Raw genomic sequence first — 19,885 nt, 5'->3', positions numbered from 1 at the left:
TGTCCAGAATGTCCTCTCTTTGTCTTTCCATAAATCCACAGGTCCAGACACAGTCCAAAAATGTCCTTGCAGGGTACTTCAGGGTACACAGATCATCACCTTCCAGCATCTCCATTTCAAAATTCCAGTCATCTTCTAGTTGTAGATTCACAAATCTTCTCCCCATCATTCCTGGGCTCTCACCCCAGAAATTGGATATAAGTTGTTTTCTAATCCTGGGTCTCTCACCCCAACAGGATTTTCCTTCGTCTCAGAGTTGCATAGTCATTGTACTTTGTTTCTCAAAAATTCCCTCAAGTTCCCTGCCAAGGTTTCCTTCCAAATTAGCCAAAGTCTCATAAGTCTTTCCTGTGGGATATAGCTTCTCTTCAACATCCTGGTTCAGCATGATTAATTTCTGATTTAGCAATTCTAACTTCAAAAAAATAATCCTTTGTTCATGAGTCAATTCTGAGTCTAGAGCCAGTTTAAAAACGAAACCAATCATAGTGGAAGTAGGCATAGGGTATCAAGTTTCAGTATTTTTCCATCTTTAACCATAAGTTTCCGCCGCCATTTTCCCCAGAGTCAGGGTGGAAAGATTACATTCCAACAACTTCAAGAAGAAATATTTCCAACAATTTAGCTCCCCTAAAGGGGATTCAATCAGTCTCACTTGTCAAACAACTCCATCGAAACTTTGTATCCACTACTGCGGCAGCAGTCACCATCGGAAACAATGTTATTTTCTCCGTTTAACAAAGGGGAGGAACGGGCTTCCTTTTTAACGTACCTCCCGGAGTGCCAATTTAATTTAAGTCCAATTAATCCCGTACTCACAGCCTCCGTATTTCTCCTTTTTCCCCCCCCTGATCAGATAGAACGACGCGCTCAGTGCCGGCGGCAGCCGCCGCTTCGTCAGCCCGGTTGGGGCATGTCTCCTCAGCCCAGCACAGTTGCCCCTTCACTCCCGCGCCCCTTTTACAAGGGGCACGAGAGAAGGGTTCAGTGCCATAGTGGGCTCGCTGGAGTGCCCATGCCGCGGAACGCTCGATCCACGGTTTTAGCGGAGCCCCGCTGTGCGGTAGCGGGGCTCCTACCCCCGGGCTGGCCTGGGTCGTCTCGCTACCGAAACGACCCACGACCGCCCGCAATGGCGTCCTCGCCGGAAGTCTCTATAGACTAATGTATATCTGGGGGGAAAGCAAGTATGCATATTCAGAAAATGAACGTGGAAGCACATGTGACAAAATCAATACATGGAAGTAATCAATCCTGTAGCTAGGCTACTATATCTGATGATTTTGCTGTGTGTATGTGTCATTCTTCATTCTACATAGCTCTTGGCACTGTGCATTGATGCTTGAGCATCCTTCAAAATCTCAAGGAAGGAGATGTTGCTGTCATCCTCTCCCTTTCTGCAAGTCCTGGACATTCCAGTTTCTGTGCAAAAATACTGTATATTTCTCATATTTTTAAAGACTCAGAAACCAAGAGGAGAGTAAAAAAAAAAAGAAGAAGTCAGGATTTTTGCTTTTCAGATCTTGTTTCTGTTTTAATAACTAAGAGCAGGTTTCACATGTGGATCTAATTCCAGAATATATAAAAAAGCAGAGTTATGATTCAGTATGTATGTCAACTGTGACTTGGCATCCATCCATTCATGTAAGCAAGTTTCAAATTCTGCTAATTACTAATAACAAAAATGTGCGTATATGTTCATGTGTCTACAGCAGACTGTTTCAAGCCTAGCTCATCATCAGTTTGCAATGTGTGAGCCTCTGTGGTAAACATAGAAAAACCAGTCGATAAAATACAATTAAACACCGATAGAATTAAAGCTATATATACATACATAAAACGTGTTCAGAACATACCAGTATCAAATCCCCCCCTTTTTTTGAACCCCAGGAGACTTTGAGATTGTGAACAGCGCAACCAAGAGGCACACCCGAGATGTCGGCCTGACTTTCCCCACTCCGACACCCAGCCAAGCGAGGCTGCAGGAAGATCCCGAGAGTGGGACGGAGGGCGAATTTGCTCAGCTGGATGGGTTCCTTCTGGAAAGCAAGGGCAAGCAGAGGAGGCAGCACGGCAGGCTTCTTGCAGAGAAAAAGCCAAGGAGGAACAGGCCACGGTGGCGGCAAGGTCTCTGACAAGCGTTGCATCTTTTGTGAACGAGGAAGGACTCGCATGGTCCTCCAGAGTTTTGTCTGTTGTTGCTATGGTGCCATAGAAACCAACAGTTAGGTGCACGTAGAGGAGAGAGCACACACATCATAACAAATCAAAAGTGGCTACAAAACGCCCCATTCTACCCACACACCAGTAGATTGATAGGGAGTTACATGTGCTACTGTTTCTCCTGTAGCCGATTTCCCTGTCCTGCCCCTGTTGATAGGCTTGTTCACGGCTATCCGCGGAATGAATCTTTGGTTCCACTAGAGATGGAGAGTCAGACAATTCTGACAAAGAGCCTCAGGGCAAGACGAAGGCAGGTGAGTCTGTGTCAGCCTGCCTCTAGGATTTGGCCATAAGCATAAAATAAACGAAAATTCCAGGTTATCTTTCGCAAGGAAGTAAATAAAACGTCGGGGTTGGGATGCTAGTTCATGTTTGTTCATCTCCAAAACTCTCCTGCTCTCAAAACTACCCCAAAGCAGGAAGATTGCATTGCTTAATCCAAGGGTGAGGAATCTGTGGCCTGCCAGATGATGTTGAGCTGCAATTTGCACAATCCCGGGGAGCAGGGGATTGGAGGTCCCCTGCCTTGCTTAATGCAGGAAGTGCAGCTCAGCTTCCAATTGCAAGAGATTCTGAGGCCCACTTCCCCAGAGGCATCTCTTGGGAGTACCCACCCCAACCCCAGATCTCCTGCTTGGTTTTCTTGTGCAGTCACGCTGACCCTGCAGGTACTGCTACTACCGCTGTCTTAAACTTGTTTAGCACAACACAACATGCTAGGCACATGCTAGGCCAGGAAGAAAAAGGGTTCTAAATTACGTCACAGGCTGCTCTTATTTTTTTTTGTTTTTTTTATGTAATAATAATTCACACCCCACATCTTTGAAAGGGCTGTCAGCGCTGCAGGCAAAACATGGAAACATCATATCATATTAGAACAATGAAGAATAAAACAAAAGACAACTCGGCAGCAAAACAACTTATTTAACCTACAAAAATGAAATCAGGGAGAGAGTGCAGCCCTCAAAAGTTGGTTTAAACGGTTGCCAAAATACCCAGGGTGTGTGGCCCCTGCCAGACCACCTGGGCCAGTGAATTTCACAGCCTGGATGCCTCCATGGAGGAGGTGGGATCCTGTGCCCTTGTCCTCTGCACCTTCAAAGGCAGGGCATGCAGCAGGCCCTCACCTGGTGGCTGCAGTACCCCAGTACAGAAGACAGGCCTCCAGACACCCCGAATAATTAAAGGCTTTAAACGTGCTAATAAATTGGGACCAGGAGCAAACAGAATTCCTTTAATCATCTGGAGATCTGGGGATTTTCTGCTATCTGTCTCCTAAAGCTATGAAATAGCAGACCGATTAAAACTATGCATAGCAAGATGTTTTAAACAAATACTGCATGAGGGGGAATATTTGTTCCTCAGCTTTGACCATACGCTGACAGTAAATCCAATACCCTTTGTATTTACTTTTCCACACCTTGTTGGTTTTTATTTCTTATTACTTCTGGTTTTAGACAATGCAAATCATAGCCCACTCCTTGTTTTTTGGTGGTATAAAGAAGGGAGGGGAAGATTCTCAGATGCAAGAGGAAAGAATGACTCTATGGTATTTCAAAAACCAGCATGCCCATCAGGAGTCTCTGGTCACTATGGCTTCTAGGGAGAGAGATGGCGGGGGGGGGGGTCATCACTGTGTGGGCATACCAGTGGGGGCACTGGGTTTCCTCTGCCAACAACCCCAACCCCCTTTCCCTCCCAGTAAGCTGCCGTGACACAAGAGCCAGAAGCCCAAGGATTCACCGCTGCTTCTCTCTGCCATCTTGCCCCCTCCCTGCACATACGTTATGGTCCCCCCCCCCCAGGATTCTTTCAACAAAGAAAACAAATGCTGAACCCCGAAGCTAAATAAGACTGTTGAGAATAATCCATAATTAATAATGATTTGCTATACTTTTCCATCTCTCTTTAAATCCCATCAACCAACATTTTTGCAAAGGCCTGATAATTATGTACTAAACTGTTGACTGCCTCTCCTGGATTGTCTGCTGCTTCCATGCTTCTTCACTCTCTGTTCTGTGCCATTTTATCTTTGCTAAATCCCTTGAACCCCTAAATTATATATATGCAACTGTGATGTGCCTATGTCTGCTCCGAGCATCCTCCTGGACCTTTTACAGTTGCAGAGGACAGCCCAGAGCAAAAGGGGGCAATGGCGGAGGTAGCCCCCTGTTTTTGTGCCTTCCTGTCTTTTATAAGTGAACTGCAGCGGGAATGAACAGTTTACACTACATTCCTTTTTTAAAAAAAACATTTTTCTTTCCCCTGCCCCAGGAGTTTCCTGGTTTGTTTCGGCAAAGGATTTGAAAGCTGACTTCAAAAAGGGAAGTGGGTCCAGCTACGTTTCTGATCCTGATCCTGATCCCTCCTGGTTTGAAGCCATGCCCGACCCGAAGCCCTGGCGAGAGCCCCTCCGGGAGAAAAACTGGCAGGAGGATCACAGCGAGCTGCAGGTGCGTCTGATGGCTCCACCGAGAGACGTTGAGAATAAGCCGCCCCCACCTTTTGTGAAAATGACACTGCAGGTAAAATCCAGGCTCTGCCTTGGACTGCTTGCCTGGCTTTGGCTTTCCCATTTGCGAGTGCTTTGGTTGTCAGATGAATTGAGCCACCCATCAGTTTAACAGATTTAGCATGTGTGCCTCTGTGTGTGTCTGTCTTGTCCCCTTCCCTCTTTAAAATATGTAAGGGCTGGGCAGGAACAGAACAGAACCTACTTTGCCTTCCGTTCTACCCTTATTCTAACTCTTAATGGCTCCGAGGGCCAGTCTTTTCTGCTGGATGGAGCCCACCCTTGTTTAGCATAAACATGGCATGCGCCAGCAGGGAAAGGATGGTGCTAGCAACTGCTGGGCAGGTGGGGTTTGCACAACCCCCACTGGTTCAGATTATGGAATAGGGGAAATGTAAAGCTGTTTGTCTGCACTCACCAGCCTTATCCCTGCCTTCAAATTCCAGTCCAAATCAAACAGTTCTCACGCTTCCTGCGCTTGACATTACACTTCTGATGGCAAGGGGGTTGTAAGGATGGGAGAAGCGCTCTCAGCCTGCTTCCATTGCCTTTGGCAGATCTGGCAGCCAGCAGGCTCTTGTGAAGCCCCCTCCCCAAGACTAATATTGAACCGTGTTAATTTCCCCATGTATCCATTTCATTTACAGTCACCGAGAGGCCTCCCTCATTGCACGGAGACTTTTTTTTGTCCCATGTGCACACTCCAACCAGCTTGTTTAAGCTTAAGTACTTATCCCTTTTACAAAAATGTAGCTACGCTTATTCCCAGTCTGGTATCTTTCCAATTGGTTGTCCAAGATCAAAGCATTTGTTAACAAGACCCACAGAGAGATCTCTTCGCCTTTTGTAGATGCAATATTCTGTACATTGCGTGAATAATTCTCTTCTTCTGAGGCATGTTTCCGGTGCTTTGTTAATGGGGTTAGCTATTTTTGACATTTCCTCAGCCTTAAGTGGAGCTTCTGAAGCAGCTCTTACTTTTGTTTTCCAACTTAGGAGTCTCTTGCACTGCACCGTCCCGATTTCATCTCCAGCTCTGGGGAGCGCGTGAAACGCCTTAAGCTAATAATGGAAGAAAGGAAACTGCAGAGCATTCTCCAAGGCGAGAGAGAAGAATTATTTAATGCTCATGAAGACAGAAGAAGTTTCCATCTTCCTAACAGAGGTGCCTTCCTTATTATAGACATGGGTCACATGCCAGAGGAGGGGTGTTATGTGTCTGGGAGAAGCTGGGCAAGGCCTTTGCCTGCTGAAACAAGCCAGCGCATGAAGAGGCAAGCAGCTTGTCTGTCTAAGCTCCCTGTGCATTCCGGTTGTTGGGAATCGCAAGTGGAGAGAGGGCTGTGGCCCTCGCGCCTGTGGCCTTCCCATTGCGGCATCTAGTTGGTCACTGAGACCAGGATGCGCCACTGGCCTCATCCAGCAAGGCCTTTCTTACATCCTTACATTTACAGGTGGGTAGCCGTGTTGGTCTGCCATAGTTGAAACAAAATAGAAAATTCTTTCCAGTAGCACCTTAGAAACCAACTGAGTTTGTTCTTGGTATGAGCTTTCGTGTGCATGCACACGGAAGCTCATACCAAGAACAAACTCAGTTGGTCTCTAAGGTGCTACTGGAAAGAATTTTCTATTCTGTTTATCCTTACATTTGGCAGTGGAAATTTCCCTACCAGAAACAGCAAGCAGCCAGACTCTGTGTGTGCTGCTCGCTCCTGCACAGTTACATCACTTCTTTGGATCAAGGCTGTCATATATTTCCCTAGCAGTAATGATGGACACACGTCGTGTCTCTCTGCAGGGCATGGCATGGCGTAAATAGCCAGTTTATGTTCAGAAAAGGCTAATGGGCAGTGTGCTGTAGGCTTGGAGAGCTGCCCTGTTTTAACCCCAAACAACTAAGAATACCTTCAAGCTGTGACTGAGCGTTGCATGGCCATTTTTCTGCACAGTGGCTGTTCATAGATGATTGTTGCCATGGATTTTTTCTTTCTTTAGCAAGGCACATTCCTGTGGTGGTGAAGGGTGTTTAGAAAAGCAGTAAAGCTAGAGCAAGTGCCATTTTTGCTCCAGTTGCCCATGGTATGCTAATTTTACTTGGTTGCAAAATTGTGAGGTGTGTGTGTGTGTGTGTGTGTGTTTGCATTATAGTAGTAGTTTTATGGTGAGAGCTGGACCATAAAGAAGGCTGATCGCCGAAGAATTGATGCTTTTGAATTCTGGTGCTGGAGGAGACTCTTGAGAGTCCCATGGACTGAAAGAAGATCAAACCTATCCATTCTGAAGGAAATCAGCCCTGAGTGCTCACTGGAAGGACAGATCCTGAAACTGAGGCTCCAAGACTTTGGCCACCTCATGAGAAGAGAAGACTCCCTGGAAAAGACCCTGATGTTGGGAAAGATGGAGGGCACAAGGAGAAGGGGATGACAGAAGACGAGATGGTTGGACAGTGTTCTTGAGGCTACCAACATGAGTCTGACCAAACTGCGGGAGGCAGTGAAAGACAGGCATGCCTGGTTTGTTTAAAAAAAACCAAAAACAAACCACCAAGTTTATCAGAGATAATGGCAGGTTATTTTCCTGAGAGATTGCCCACTCAACAAGCAAATCTTCATTTTCAGTGTGTAAAACTTGGAGGGAGTGTGTTGGGTGCATTCTAAAGCACCCTTAGTGGGCATTGAGCAACCCAGTGTGCTTGTTATACTATATGACCTGAGAATGCACCATAAAACATGCTTTGTGAGGTGTAGGAAATAGGGGCTCCATGGCAGAAAAATCAGCGTAGAAGAGAGCTTGAAAGCCATCTTACTCTATGGACTGTGTTTTCCTTTTAGATTCATCCCTATCTGTCCAGGAATGCTTCTAGCTGTTGCACAGGGAGAGGCTGGCAGCTATATGTAAAAGTAAAGGCAGTAGCTGATGGGTAAAATATCAGGTGTATGCACAGGTATCCAGGGTTTCCCCACCCCCTCTAGGCTGCAACACACGTTATCATTTTGGACTTGGAACAAGGGCAACTAAGAGTTGGAGTGTATAGAGTAGTGGCAAAAATGTGAGGTGTGAGCAAGAACGTCCTTGGCTCAACATTTTCCTGTGTTTTGGTTATGCGAGGTATTCACTCTCAGCTCCAGGCACTATGGGCATAATAATACTGGCCTACCTTGCAAGGCTGTTAATAGAATTAGTGAGGTGGTACAGTGGCCCAGAATCCAGAACTCCTTTCTTTTCCTTTTCTTCCTATATACATAAAAATGTAAGGCTGTCTTCACGCTGGAGTTGACCCAACCGCATCATGACGGCAGGATGGCAGGCAAGCAAGCAGTGTGGGTGGCCAGAGGGCCAGGAGTGCTGTTCAGTGGGGGCGGGGGGCAGGCGCTTCAAGGATTGGTTTGCCAAACTGCTTGTTCTCTGAAGTGCCTCCCTCCTCGGTTACATCTCACTGCAGCAGTGGTCGAGCAGAGGTGCTTCAGAGAGCAGTTTGGGAATCTGCATTCTGAAGCACCTTCCAGCAACATTTGAAAAGGGCTTGGAGAGAGCTGTGTGAGTAGTGGGGTTGGGGCAGGCTTTGAGACGAAAGGCAAAATGGTGGGTGAGGTGTAAAGGGAGGAGGGGTCACCCAGGTATGTAGGAAGGGGGCTTGGCAGGTAGACGGGTTTTCTGAGAAGGAGTGGCAGTCCCTCTTAAAGAATTGTGTTGAACCTATACAGTGGTACCTCGGGTTACAAACACCTCAGGTTACAAACACTTCGGGTTACAGACTCAGAAGTAGTACCTCGGGTTAAGAATTTGACCTCAGGATGGACATTAAGCTGTTCCAATACGCAGTGACTGCAGCTAGGATTTTGCTAGCACAAAGGTGGAAACAAGAAGAAATACCGACAAAAGAAGACTGGACAGTGAAATTGATGGAATATGCAGAACTGGATAAAATGACGGGAAGAATCCGGGAACAGCGGGACCAGAAATTCATCAAAGACTGGTTAAAGTTTACGAACTATTTGAAAAAACAATTTGCAGTTGAATACGCTAATAGGTCTTCAAGAAGCTTTGTAGTTAATGTGTAGAAATATCATTGTAAGTATGGTAGTTAGAGTGAGAAAGAGATGAATGATAATGTAAGCAATGGTAGATTAAAGAAGTATAATAATAAGATAATGATTCTGAATGCCACGTGGAAGGTCTGAGGGAAGTCATGGCTATGTTAGCCAAAACTGAAAGAATGTATGTGAATGTATATTTTATTTTTTGTAGTAATTTAGTATAAAAATAATAAAAAAGAATTTAAAAAAAAAGAATTTGACCTCAGGATGAGAACAGAAATCACGTGGCAGCAGGAGGCCCCATTAGCTAAAGTGGTGCCTCAGGTTAAGAACGGACATCCGGAACGAATTAAGTTCGTAACCAGAGGTACCACTGTGACAGTTCCCATGTTATAGTCTCTATGCAACATGCTGCTGTAGCTAAACTGTGGCCCTTCCTTTGAGAAGCTTATCGTCTCATTGCTCCTTCCCATCTTTCTGTCCTGGCCTGCCAAGCTTTGTATTGGCCCCTACGGCTTCTGTGATCCAAAAAGGGTCAGGAGGGAGGAGCTCCCATCTCTTGGTCAGATTGGCACAAAGGTCTTTACATGAAGCACAAGACCAGGGGGTCGGCAACCTGCAGCCCATGGGTCACAAGCGGCCCACGGGAGTCATTTAAGCGGCCCACAAGCCGCCCCCGAACCGAGCTGCCCACTCAGCACAGAGCGGGGACTTGCTTCCGCTGCGCCGGAAATCGCATCTGCGCAGACGCAATCCAGCCCACAGAGCAATCTCTGCGGGAGTGAACCTTTTTTCTGAGGACTGATGTCTCTCCCATGGCCCACTCTTAGCATCACCAGATCTTATGAGCTTCTGTCTTGGCACAGCATCTTGTAGGATGAGAACATCAGTTGTCTGGCGCATTAACGTTTTGAATTGTGCTGTACTCACCACTTTTCCTACTTTGTTTAGACTACAGGGCTATGCAGAAGAGAAGAGCAATTTCCAAGAATGAAATGGTTCAGAGGTCAAAACGGTAAGGCTGGAAAAATATGGATAAACCTCATATATTAAATTTCTAACACAAGTTAGAAAATGAACAAGGCACAAGATCGGCCATAGATATTGGGGCCTGAAAATCCAAAGCACATAATTTATCCACCCCTAATTTACATGGGGCACAACCCAGCAGAAAGGTGAAAGTGGCTGGCCTGGAGAAGTTAAAAGAGGCAGAGAGGTTGATGGATAGGGCCTTTGGGTTCATGAGAGCTGCATCCCACTGCCATGATGACGGCTCCCTCTCTGTGATGGAAAAGGAGGGTCTTAGGGAAGGAGGGCATCCCTTTGAGGAAGTGTTATGGGTAAGCAGTATAGTAGACAAATTTGCTGATTGATACCACAGGACAGTTAGTAATAATAGAATCTGAGGGCATCCAATGAAGCTGATTGTTGGAAGATTCACGACAGACAAAAGGAGGGAATCATTCACACACCACATTGTTAAAGTGCGGAACCCCCTCCCTTAAGAATTATCAATGGCCACCTAGATAAATTCATGGACAATAAGACTGACAATGGCTGCTAGCCACCGTGGCCATGGTTTAGCTCAGGCTCGGCAAACTCGGCCCTCCGGATGTTTTGAGACTACAATTCCCATCATCCCTCACCACTGGTCCTGTTAGCTAGGGATGATGGGAGTTGTAGTCCCAAAACATCTGGAGGGCCGAGTTTGCCTATGCCTGGTTTAGTTCCACTGTTGGAGGCAGGGTGCTTCTGAATACCAGTTGCTAGAAATCACATGTGGCGAGAGTGCTGCTGCACTCAGGTCCTGTTTGTGGACTTCACAGAAGCATCTGTTTGCCCACTGGCCTAGATGGGCCTTTGGCTTAGTCAGGTAAAGCTGCTCACAGGCTATCTTGAAATGATCAAGAGATATGTAAAACACCTTTCTGCTGGATTACGCACCATGGGTAAGACTACTGTTGTTAAATTCTCGAGAATAATATTTGGGAGAATATTCTTGATTAATGAGAATATTAGTGCATTTTCATTTAAATTAGGAGAATATTCATTTTAATGCATTGAAAATGATATAATTTTAATGCATTGAAAATGATAGAATTAGTTATTATACATGTTTATTCATGGGTAAACTTACTCAGATCGCAACCAAAAACTGTACAGATACTTTAATTCAATGGGGCAATGCAGTGAATTCACATTCTTATATTTTTTGCACCAAACCTGAAATTGAAAATCCAATGTGAATGACTCAAGTTAATCACTTAGCCTGCCACGTATATATACCATCAACTTTTAATTCTAATTATGTTATGTATGTATGAAATGTAGCTGTAAGGACGTTCAGTGGTTGCTCATGAGAAAGCAGTCGAACGCAGCACTTCTAAAAACTAAGTTCTTTATTGTGCAGATATTTACAGTGAAGCAAAAGTTCAAACGTCCATCTCATCCCTCTGCAGAGTCCGGGAATGAACCCTTCCGGTTCTTGGTCCAGCAAAAGAGGCGCGGGATCCTGAACCCCCGCCTCCCCCTTCCACGTCTTTCCTGTCTGCGAACTCGGGGTGCGGGAAACTGTCCCTGTTCCCCGCTTCCCCCTTGGTGCTCAGGCTCTGTGATCTCTTCACAGCCCCCGCGCCGACTTCCTGCCTCTAACTCCCCTTCCCCACTGGAGGAATGGTCGCTTCCTGCTGAGGAGGGGGATGACGAACTGGTGAACAAAGGGGGTGGTTCCCTGTACTGCAAGCTCTCCCAGGATGCTACCTGTCGTGGGGAGGGGGGTTTCCTGACAGTAGCTTTTAAAGTAAAAGGAATATATAAAAAACTCAAGTCCACTACAAGAGTACGTTTTTTAATAAACATATCTACATGGCACAATGGGATGTGGGTGGCGCTGTGGTCTAAACCACTGAGCCTAGGGCTTGCTGATAAGAAGGTTGGTGGTTCGAATCCAGGCGACAGGGTGAGCTCCCGTTGCTCGGTCCCTGCTCCTGTCAACCTAGCAGTTCGAAAGCACGTCAAAGTGCAAGTAGATAAATAGGTACCGCTCCGGCGGGAAGGTAAACGCCGTTTCCGTGTGCTTCTCTGGTTCATCAGAAGCGGCTTAGTCATGGTGGCCACATGACTCGGAAGCTGTACGCCGGCTCCCTCAGCCGCTAAAGCGAGATGAGCGCCGCAACCCCAGAGTCGTCCGCGACTGGACGTAATGGTCAGGGGTCCCTTTACCTTTACATGGTACAGTATTTTCAGTGCAACACTAATAAAATCAATATAAAGTTTAAAATAAATGCTATTATTTCCAGAAAATAAAACACAAATAATCACTAATGACAAGTTACATAACATCAGAAATGCAAATTACTATCTGCTTAGACAAGTAAGGCAACACACAACATATTTAAATTATAACTGATAAATTGTCACAAGAAAGAATTGTATTTAAAAAATAGGCTTTAAGTAACAAGTCTCAAATGTTTATAAATTTATATTGACTCCTCAAACATTATTCATTACTTACACTGGCAATATCACAGCTTGACTTATTATTTACTAGGTTTTTTAAATGTGGTTGTAAAACTGGTTCTTACATTGGAATTTACAGTTTGTGGAGAATATTCTCAAGAATGAGAATATTCTCACCTCACATCACTAGGTAAGACTAAGAGATAGGTCTTTAATGGCACCCTAAAATCTCTCTCTGGGGAACACATCTTGCCTTGTTCTGCAGTTAGGCCAGCTCCGGATATCTCTCCTCCTGTGGGAACAAGAGTTACAGGAACACAAATCTTTCTAGCTTTGGCTGTACGTACATTTTTAGCCAGGGTATTTTAATGCCTAAAGAATAGGGATTTGTTTATGGTATGTTGTAAAGCCTCATCTTCTGTTCAGCAATAAACTGGCTTTGACTTCGTTTGTTTATTAATGGCAGTTTTCCAGATAAGTATTATGTGCATAGGAGGGAGAGATCAGACAGACGATCGGGTTACTGGATTGTGGGGACAGATGAAGTGGTGAGAACGTAATCACCGAGGGACACATCCTGTCTTTATTCCAAATGAGCTGTTTGTTTTACTCTTCTCTGCAATATTTATCAGATCCCCCCCAGGGAATGTTCAAGCGTACAACTCTTCTTTCTTTCCAACAAGCTCATTCCTTTAACTGCTAAAGGGGATTTGATAGATACTTCATTTTTGGAGCTGGGAACCAGGAGTGTATTTTAAGGAAACGCGCTGGGAGTGATTCACAGCCGTTCTCCTGCGTAAGCGTGATTACTCTTTATTCTGCTTTTGCAACCGTTCAACCATCATTTTGCTTTCCCTGCAATCTTTACCAAGTTCTTTGCTGTCACTCCTTTCCCTTGGGAGATGTCGGAGCTTGAAGCACAGCTCTCTGTGCACATCCGTCCCGTGCGATGAACCACCAGGGCTCTCTCTGACTTAGAGCATCTTCCTAGAAAGTAAAGGGTAACCTGGGTATGGGAGCGACATTGAGGCCTGGCCATTGGCTCTCAGCACTAGGACAAACTATAAAAGCTTTCTGGGAAAGGCTAGGAATTTGTCTGGGCAACAGTAAGCCTTTCCTAGCTTTGACTCCTTGGCTTGTCCTCCCAGGTCTGCCCTCCACCTTGACTGCTGACTGTGGCGATCACCCATACTTAGGAATGGCATGGAAGGAGTTAAAAGGAATAACCAGGAAAGAACCTTTAGGGGGCGGAGTTATGTGGGCTATATAAACCCCTCCCAAGGAAGGAAGAGAGTTCTTTAGTTCTTTGGTCTTTTGGTTCTTTGGTTCTTTAGTCTTTAGGCTTGTCTTTTGTCTTTGTCTAGGGGGCTTGTTGTGGGTATTGAGAGGTTGGAAGGAGGGTGGCAAGGGAAGGAGTAGGAACAGGGGTGGGAGAAATAGTTGGGCACTGTTGTTAACAAGAACACAACCAAGAAAGTACTGTTTATTCAGAAACCACATGCTTATGTACTAAATTTCAAATAAAACAGTTTTGTTCCAATATTCTCCTTGACTGAACTGAGTGAAGTAAATACCAGACAGACTGGTTGGTGGCAGCGGTTAATTAACAAAGTGGTGAGCGCAGGTATCAACGGACCGTTAAACGTCTGGGGGACCTGTGCAGGTTGAGCGAACCGCCACACTGACTCCTGGCTCCCAGCTCCCACTGGACAGCTGCTAACAGCTCTCCTCTAACAGCTGGGATCCTGGCTGTTGCTAGAGCCCCGTGAAGCAACCGTAGCTGTCAGCTGTCTTTACAGGGCCCATGGACTTAGGAACCTTGCCCATCCTGATTAAAAACCAACACCCTTTGAAATGGTCTGCTTCTGTGGGTAGAGGATGGCAGTTCATGTCCAGTCCCCGGCTATAAATCCTGCAAATCCAGCTTTCAGTCCTGCTACAGCCCTGGTTTCTGGTGCTTATTTTAAATGAGCCAAATAAGGAATTCTGTAGAATGGTCTGGTGCCGTTTCTTAGAGCAGGACGACCCTTGCCGCTCCTCTTTGTCATACGCTTGGTGTCTTGTTTCTGTGAGGCTAGCAGGCCCGATCTGTTGGAAAACCACAACTGAGAGAGGTCAGTTGTTGCAATTTTTTGAGCCCACAGCAGATCCTGGAATCTGGGATTTGTCAGAAAAGCTTTCAGCCTGGCGCTGGCCAAAGGGAGTACGGTAACTGAAAGAAGAACAGTCAGGCTCAAAGGGGTCTTTTAATCAACTTTAGGCTTCTGCAGATCACCTGAGACCTGGCAGGCAGGTCTGTGTTTCGGCCACATGTACCAAAGAGATCAGCTTGACTCTTTTAAGCTCCCTCTTGCTTCTCCATATAACCCTGCGCTCACTCAGCAGTGCAATGGCTGATTCATTTGGGAGCAATTTCTTTAGAGTAATCTCGTCCTTTTATTCTTGCTCTCTTAGCATCTATGAGCAGCTGCCTGAGGTGCGAAAAAGACGGGAAGAGGAAAAGAGAAAATCTGACTATTCTACAAATCGTTTGAAGGCTCAGCTTTATAAAATGGTAGGTGCTTTGATTTGGTTTAATATTTGTACTGCTCTTCCAACAGCTAAGGTCGAGCTCAAAGCAGCACACGGTAATCACAGTAGAATTAAAACAACAATCAAACACAGTAGCATATGAATAAGGCAAACAACAGCTGCAAGACAATTAATAGGTAAAGGTAAAGGGACCCCTGACCATCAGGTCCAGTCGCGGACGACTCTGGGGTTGCGGCGCTCATCTCGCTTTACTGGCCGAGGGAGCTGGCTTGCAGCTTCTGGGTCATGTTGCCAGCATGTCTAAGCCGCTTCTGGCGAACCAGAGCAGAGCACGGAAACGCCGTTTACCTTCCCGCCGGAGCGGTACCTATTTATCTACTTGCACTTTCGCAGTGGGTCTAGTAACTTCTGCTTCAGTGTATCTGAAGAAGTGTGCATGTACACGGAAGCTCATATCAATAACAAACTTAGTTGGTCTCTAAGGTGCTACTGGAAGGAATTTTTTGTTGTTGTGACTACGGCAGACCAACACGGCTACCTACCTGTAACTAGGATCTTGTAGGGACAAGGTTGGCCTGGGATTCAATGATGTATTCAGCAACATGGCTGTGTGTTAACTGTTCCTGTACATAAAATGCAATTTGCAAGGCGGAAAAGGTCCATAAACGCTTATCATAAGCATCTCAGTAGCTGGCAATCCCTCACTCTTATGAAATCGCTTTATGGGCCCCCATAAATGCAAGTTTTGCACTGCGATTTAATACAAACAAAATAAAAACGGCATTGTTGACCTTCTCGCCCCTGCTGCTGGCACAGGCAGTGGACTGGGAAGAATGTCAAAGCAGAACTGATTGAACTTTCCTTGCTGTTTGTTTGTTTGTGTGTGTGTTTGGAGGGAGAATTGAGGTTGTTATGTAAGAGTGCTGTGAATATTTATTTACTTATTAATTTTTAAATTTTGGTGCCGCCCTTTGTCCAATGATCACAAGGCAGTTTACAATATAATCACCGGGCGGTTTGCAATATAACATCAGGGAAAGCCCATGGGCTTCTTCCCATTGCTTGTGAAGTCATCCCACAATCCAGAAGCCCAGTGAACACATCAGAGAGCGCGTGAAGCTCTAAATCAAGTCATTACTAAATCCTGACCAGGTGTGCGCCTTGGACTAAAATATTCTATATCCAGTGGAGTTCACACCCACCAGAACCGTGCTGTGAATTTTATAAATAAAAAAGACCAGCCTTTTATCAACAGACCACCCCCCCCCAGCCTGTATTTTAACATACGTTTAAAGTAAAGTGGCATCAAAACGTCTCATTAAGAACCAACATTTACAAGGAATCAGTCTTTTCAGGTGGCAGGTGACTCCCTGCAGGTTAACATCAAGCAGGTGTTTTTGCTGCACTGTTTTTTTTGTTTTGTTTTTTGACACCACCCAAAAAAAAAGATTCTGTTTCGGCAAGCCACGGCAAACCACCAAAGATGGAAAAACGGGGGGTGGGGGTGGATGGAGGGATATAAAATTCCTTCCAGTAGCACCTTAGAGACCAACTACCGTATTTTCCGGCGTATAAGACGACTGGGCGTATAAGACGACCCCCAACTTTCCCAGTTAAAATATAGAGTTTGAGATATACTCGACCGCAGATTCTCCGCTCGGCGTATAAGGCGACCCCCGACTTTTGAGATGATTTTCCTGGATTAAAAAGTAGTCTTATACGCCAGAATATACAGCAAGTTTATTCTTGGTATGAGCTTTCGAGTGCATGCACACTTCTTCAGGGGGGGAAATATAGTTGTGAAATTGACTTTCGCCACAGGGTGGCACTGCAGTAAACATAATGAAATGGCCACACGTGCAAAGCTTGCAGCCTCCCACCATGGCAGGAGGGCCAGCAATTCTTAGCTTTAAAAAACAACAACCAAATTCTTCTAGGACAGAACAAGCCAAAACGGCTCTTTGGACTGTGGCCTTTTTTGTTTACTGTGTTTTAACTGCTTTGATAATTTCTCCAAAAGCTAGCTGTCCACGCTACCGGAGGCAGTATGCTTCTGAATACAATTTGTTAGGAATCACAATGAAAGAGTGTTTTTTCTTTCAGGTCCTGCTTGCAGGCTTCCCATAGACATCTGGTTAGCCGCTGTGAGAGCAGGATGCTGGGCTAGAAGGGCTTTTGGACCGAACCAGAAGCCAGGTTCTTGTCACGTCCATAATTTCCTGTGCCGCACCTTTTTTCCGGCACTCTCCCCTCTACTCAAGGCTTCCGTTTCCACGGCACAGGATGGATGCTTGGTGACAGTAGGAGGTTTGCCCTCTCGGCATGGGTATAATTATGGCATCGCCGTGATGACAAGGCTAACAGATTTATCATTTTCTTTCTCTGCAGAAAGTCACCAACCATATTTTGGGAAGAAAAGTACCTTGGGAGTGATGTTGAAAACAAGCAAGCAACCTTTTATTTCAATAAAACCTATCACACCTAGTGAATATCACCACCTCCCCTGTTTGAGATGACCAGTGTGTGAATACATTACTCGGGTGGTTTTCCAATTATGCAAAATAGGTTTCATTAATGTTAATTAGTATTTTGAGGTGTCCTTCCTAGCATAATCTGACTGTTTCTACATATTTTAAATCTCACGAGGATTAAAAACAGGTTTCCGATAAATAATTGATTTTGGGTAGTGTGCATTTACTCTCCAAGATCATGGTAGCTTAGAATTTATCAGGACAATGCAATCAGTGGGTTTTGTTTGTTTCTTTGTATGTGTGTGTGTGTGTAGTTGTTTGTTAATTTATTTGATACTTGAATTTTGGCATGTTTTGTACTTTTTTATAATTGAGTTGCTCCCCTGTATCTTTTGTTTTTCTACTACTGAAAAAATTAAATATCTGAAGACTTTGACTTCCAGTACTTCTGCTTCTCGTTTTCTTTTGGCGTTGCTCCATGTGAGCGTACACAGGGTGTTAGGAGAGGGGTACTACTTCTGGTGGGGGAACTTGTTGTGTTCATTTTGGGGTGGCTTGTTGACCTTTGGTCCCCACCCTGCCCTCGGCTCTCACCTGTGGCTCCTAGAAGCTTCCAGCATGCGACAGGGGCCACACCTAGGGAACAGCTTCGACTGGCCGGCTAAAGCAGGTGAGGGTAGCCAGTGGGTCTCAAACCCTCTGTGAGTTAGGGGCTTCCCCTGTATGTGTAGTTTGAGCAGACAAGACCAATAGTGGGTCCAATGGTTAAGAAGGGAGTTTCTGCCCATGTTGTAGAGGGAAGCATGGGGCAGATGTCGCTTGTCAGCCTGGGAAGGGAGAAGGAAAACTCTGAACCTAAACCTCCGCTGCCTTGCGAGATATCTTTGGAAGAAGAAAAGATTAAGGACACTAAGCCCTACATAAGTGGGGTCCCTAAGACGGTTGGATGGCGCATGGTACACCTCCTTCTGGCAACTCCTACAGCCAGGCTGGTGCCAGGTGTCTTGCTCTGCTTTCCTGTGGACCCCACCAGCGAGGCTGAGAGAGGGGTCTTGCCACCTGGGCAGCCCAGGACCTCCATAGACAATGCCCAGGCTTGCGCCTCTGGGAGGTCACTTTGGTGCTGCTAACACAGCGGTTTGACTTCACACCCAAAGGTGCACTCCGTTGTCTCTTGAGGCAGGCGGATGCCAACCAACCAGCTCCACGTGGGAGGTAGGGGAAATAGATTTCTCGTTTCCAGGGTTTCTGCAGCTAGGCGTAAAGGTAAAGGGACCCCTGACCATTAGGTCCAGTCGTGTCCGACTCTGGGGTTGCAGCGCTCATCTCACTTTACTGGCTGAGGGAGCCGGCGTACAGCTTCCGGGTCATGTGGCCAGCATGACTAAGCCGCTTCTGGTGAATCAGAGCAGCGCACGGAAACGCTGTTTAACCTTCCCGCCGGAGCGTTACCTATTTATCTACTTGCACTTTGGCGTGCTTTCAAACTGCTAGGTGGGCAGAAGCTGGGACCGAGCAACGGGAGCTCACCCCGTCGCAGGGATTCGAACCGCCAACCTTCTGATCGGCAAGCCCTAGGCTCCGTGGGTTAGACCATAGCGCCACCTAAGCAGCTAGGCTTAGCGCTTCATTAAAGTCATGCTCATTCATCTTTACCCTGGCTTTTGGTACTTGAAATGTATATTTTCGGGAACCACCTTATTTCTGTGATTGTGTTTTAAACTTTGATAACAATAATGTTGAACATACCCAGCCAAAAAACTTTGTTTCACTGCTCCTCACTAAGGGTAGTTCTGTGGTTCCCCACCGTTGTTTTCTTCTTGATTGCTTCTTACATTTCCTTTCCTCCGAACTGCGTGGGCTCTTTTTTATAGGGTTGAATCCTGGCCAAGGGCAGCTGTGCATCGTTCCGCGAGTTGCCTGTGCGCACACCGAGGACATTGCGAAACGTAGGATGGGGTTCAGCCTGATGGGGGTTAGAAGTAGCTGGAGCTATGCTGGGTCAACAGAGAAATGGGCCCCATCCATCCCTCCAAGAAAGGGAGGGTTTAAACTTGCTCTTTTGGGTTTGGTTTGAACAAGGGAAAACACAATTTCCACGGCAGATTGAAGAGAGGGCCACTACAGCAAATCTGTGCTAATACACATCAGATTCATCGTGCAGAACTAAGTACAGTCGTACCTTGGAAGTCGAACGGAATGCGTTCCAGAAGTCCATCCGACTTCCAAAGTGTTCGACTTCCAAAGCGCGGCTTCTGAAGCTCTTGCAGCCAATCAGAAGCCACGGAAGCCCCATCCGACATTCAGTTTTCCACACAGGAAATTTCTATATTCCTGCAAACAGTAGGCATAAATGCATATAAATCTCAATTTAATTGCTGTTCGATTATAAATGCTGACCTCTTATTAGGTTGGCTAAACCAGGTGAGGGTAGCCGATGGGTCTTAAATCCTCGGCGATTTAGGGACTTGAGAGATTTCACTTTCTTGGGTTCCATGATCACTGCAGATGGTGACAGCAGTCACGAAATTAGAAGACGCCTGCTTCTTGGGAGAAAAGCAATGACAAACCTAGACAGCATCTTAAAAAGCAAAGACATCACCTTGCCGACAAAGGTCCGTATAGTTAAAGCTATGGTTTTCCCAGTAGTA

The 19,885-nt window shown here is 45.9% G+C and overlaps 1 protein-coding gene across 2 annotated transcripts in view; it reads left to right on the top strand.

Moving 5' to 3' along the window:
* Positions 1 to 17,440, top strand: part of ALMS1 (ALMS1 centrosome and basal body associated protein) — a 69,247-nt gene extending 51,807 nt beyond the window's left edge. The window contains exons 15-20 of one of the 2 annotated variants that reach the window (XM_033161026.1): positions 1,891 to 2,127; positions 4,498 to 4,748; positions 5,732 to 5,900; positions 9,724 to 9,787; positions 14,686 to 14,785; positions 17,152 to 17,440. In XM_033161026.1, coding sequence (XP_033016917.1) covers positions 1,891 to 2,127; positions 4,498 to 4,748; positions 5,732 to 5,900; positions 9,724 to 9,787; positions 14,686 to 14,785; positions 17,152 to 17,196 — 866 coding nt within the window. In that variant the 3' untranslated portion in view covers positions 17,197 to 17,440. The remainder of the gene's footprint in view (positions 1 to 1,890; positions 2,128 to 4,497; positions 4,749 to 5,731; positions 5,901 to 9,723; positions 9,788 to 14,685; positions 14,786 to 17,151) is intronic. The other variant, XM_033161025.1, reaches the window with a different exon arrangement.
* The last annotated feature ends 2,445 nt before the right edge of the window (positions 17,441 to 19,885 follow it).

Source organism: Lacerta agilis, chromosome 9 (assembly GCF_009819535.1).
Source record: "Lacerta agilis isolate rLacAgi1 chromosome 9, rLacAgi1.pri, whole genome shotgun sequence".
Classification (NCBI taxonomy): domain Eukaryota; kingdom Metazoa; phylum Chordata; class Lepidosauria; order Squamata; family Lacertidae; genus Lacerta; species Lacerta agilis.
This window is presented reverse-complemented; position numbering and strand designations above follow the sequence as displayed.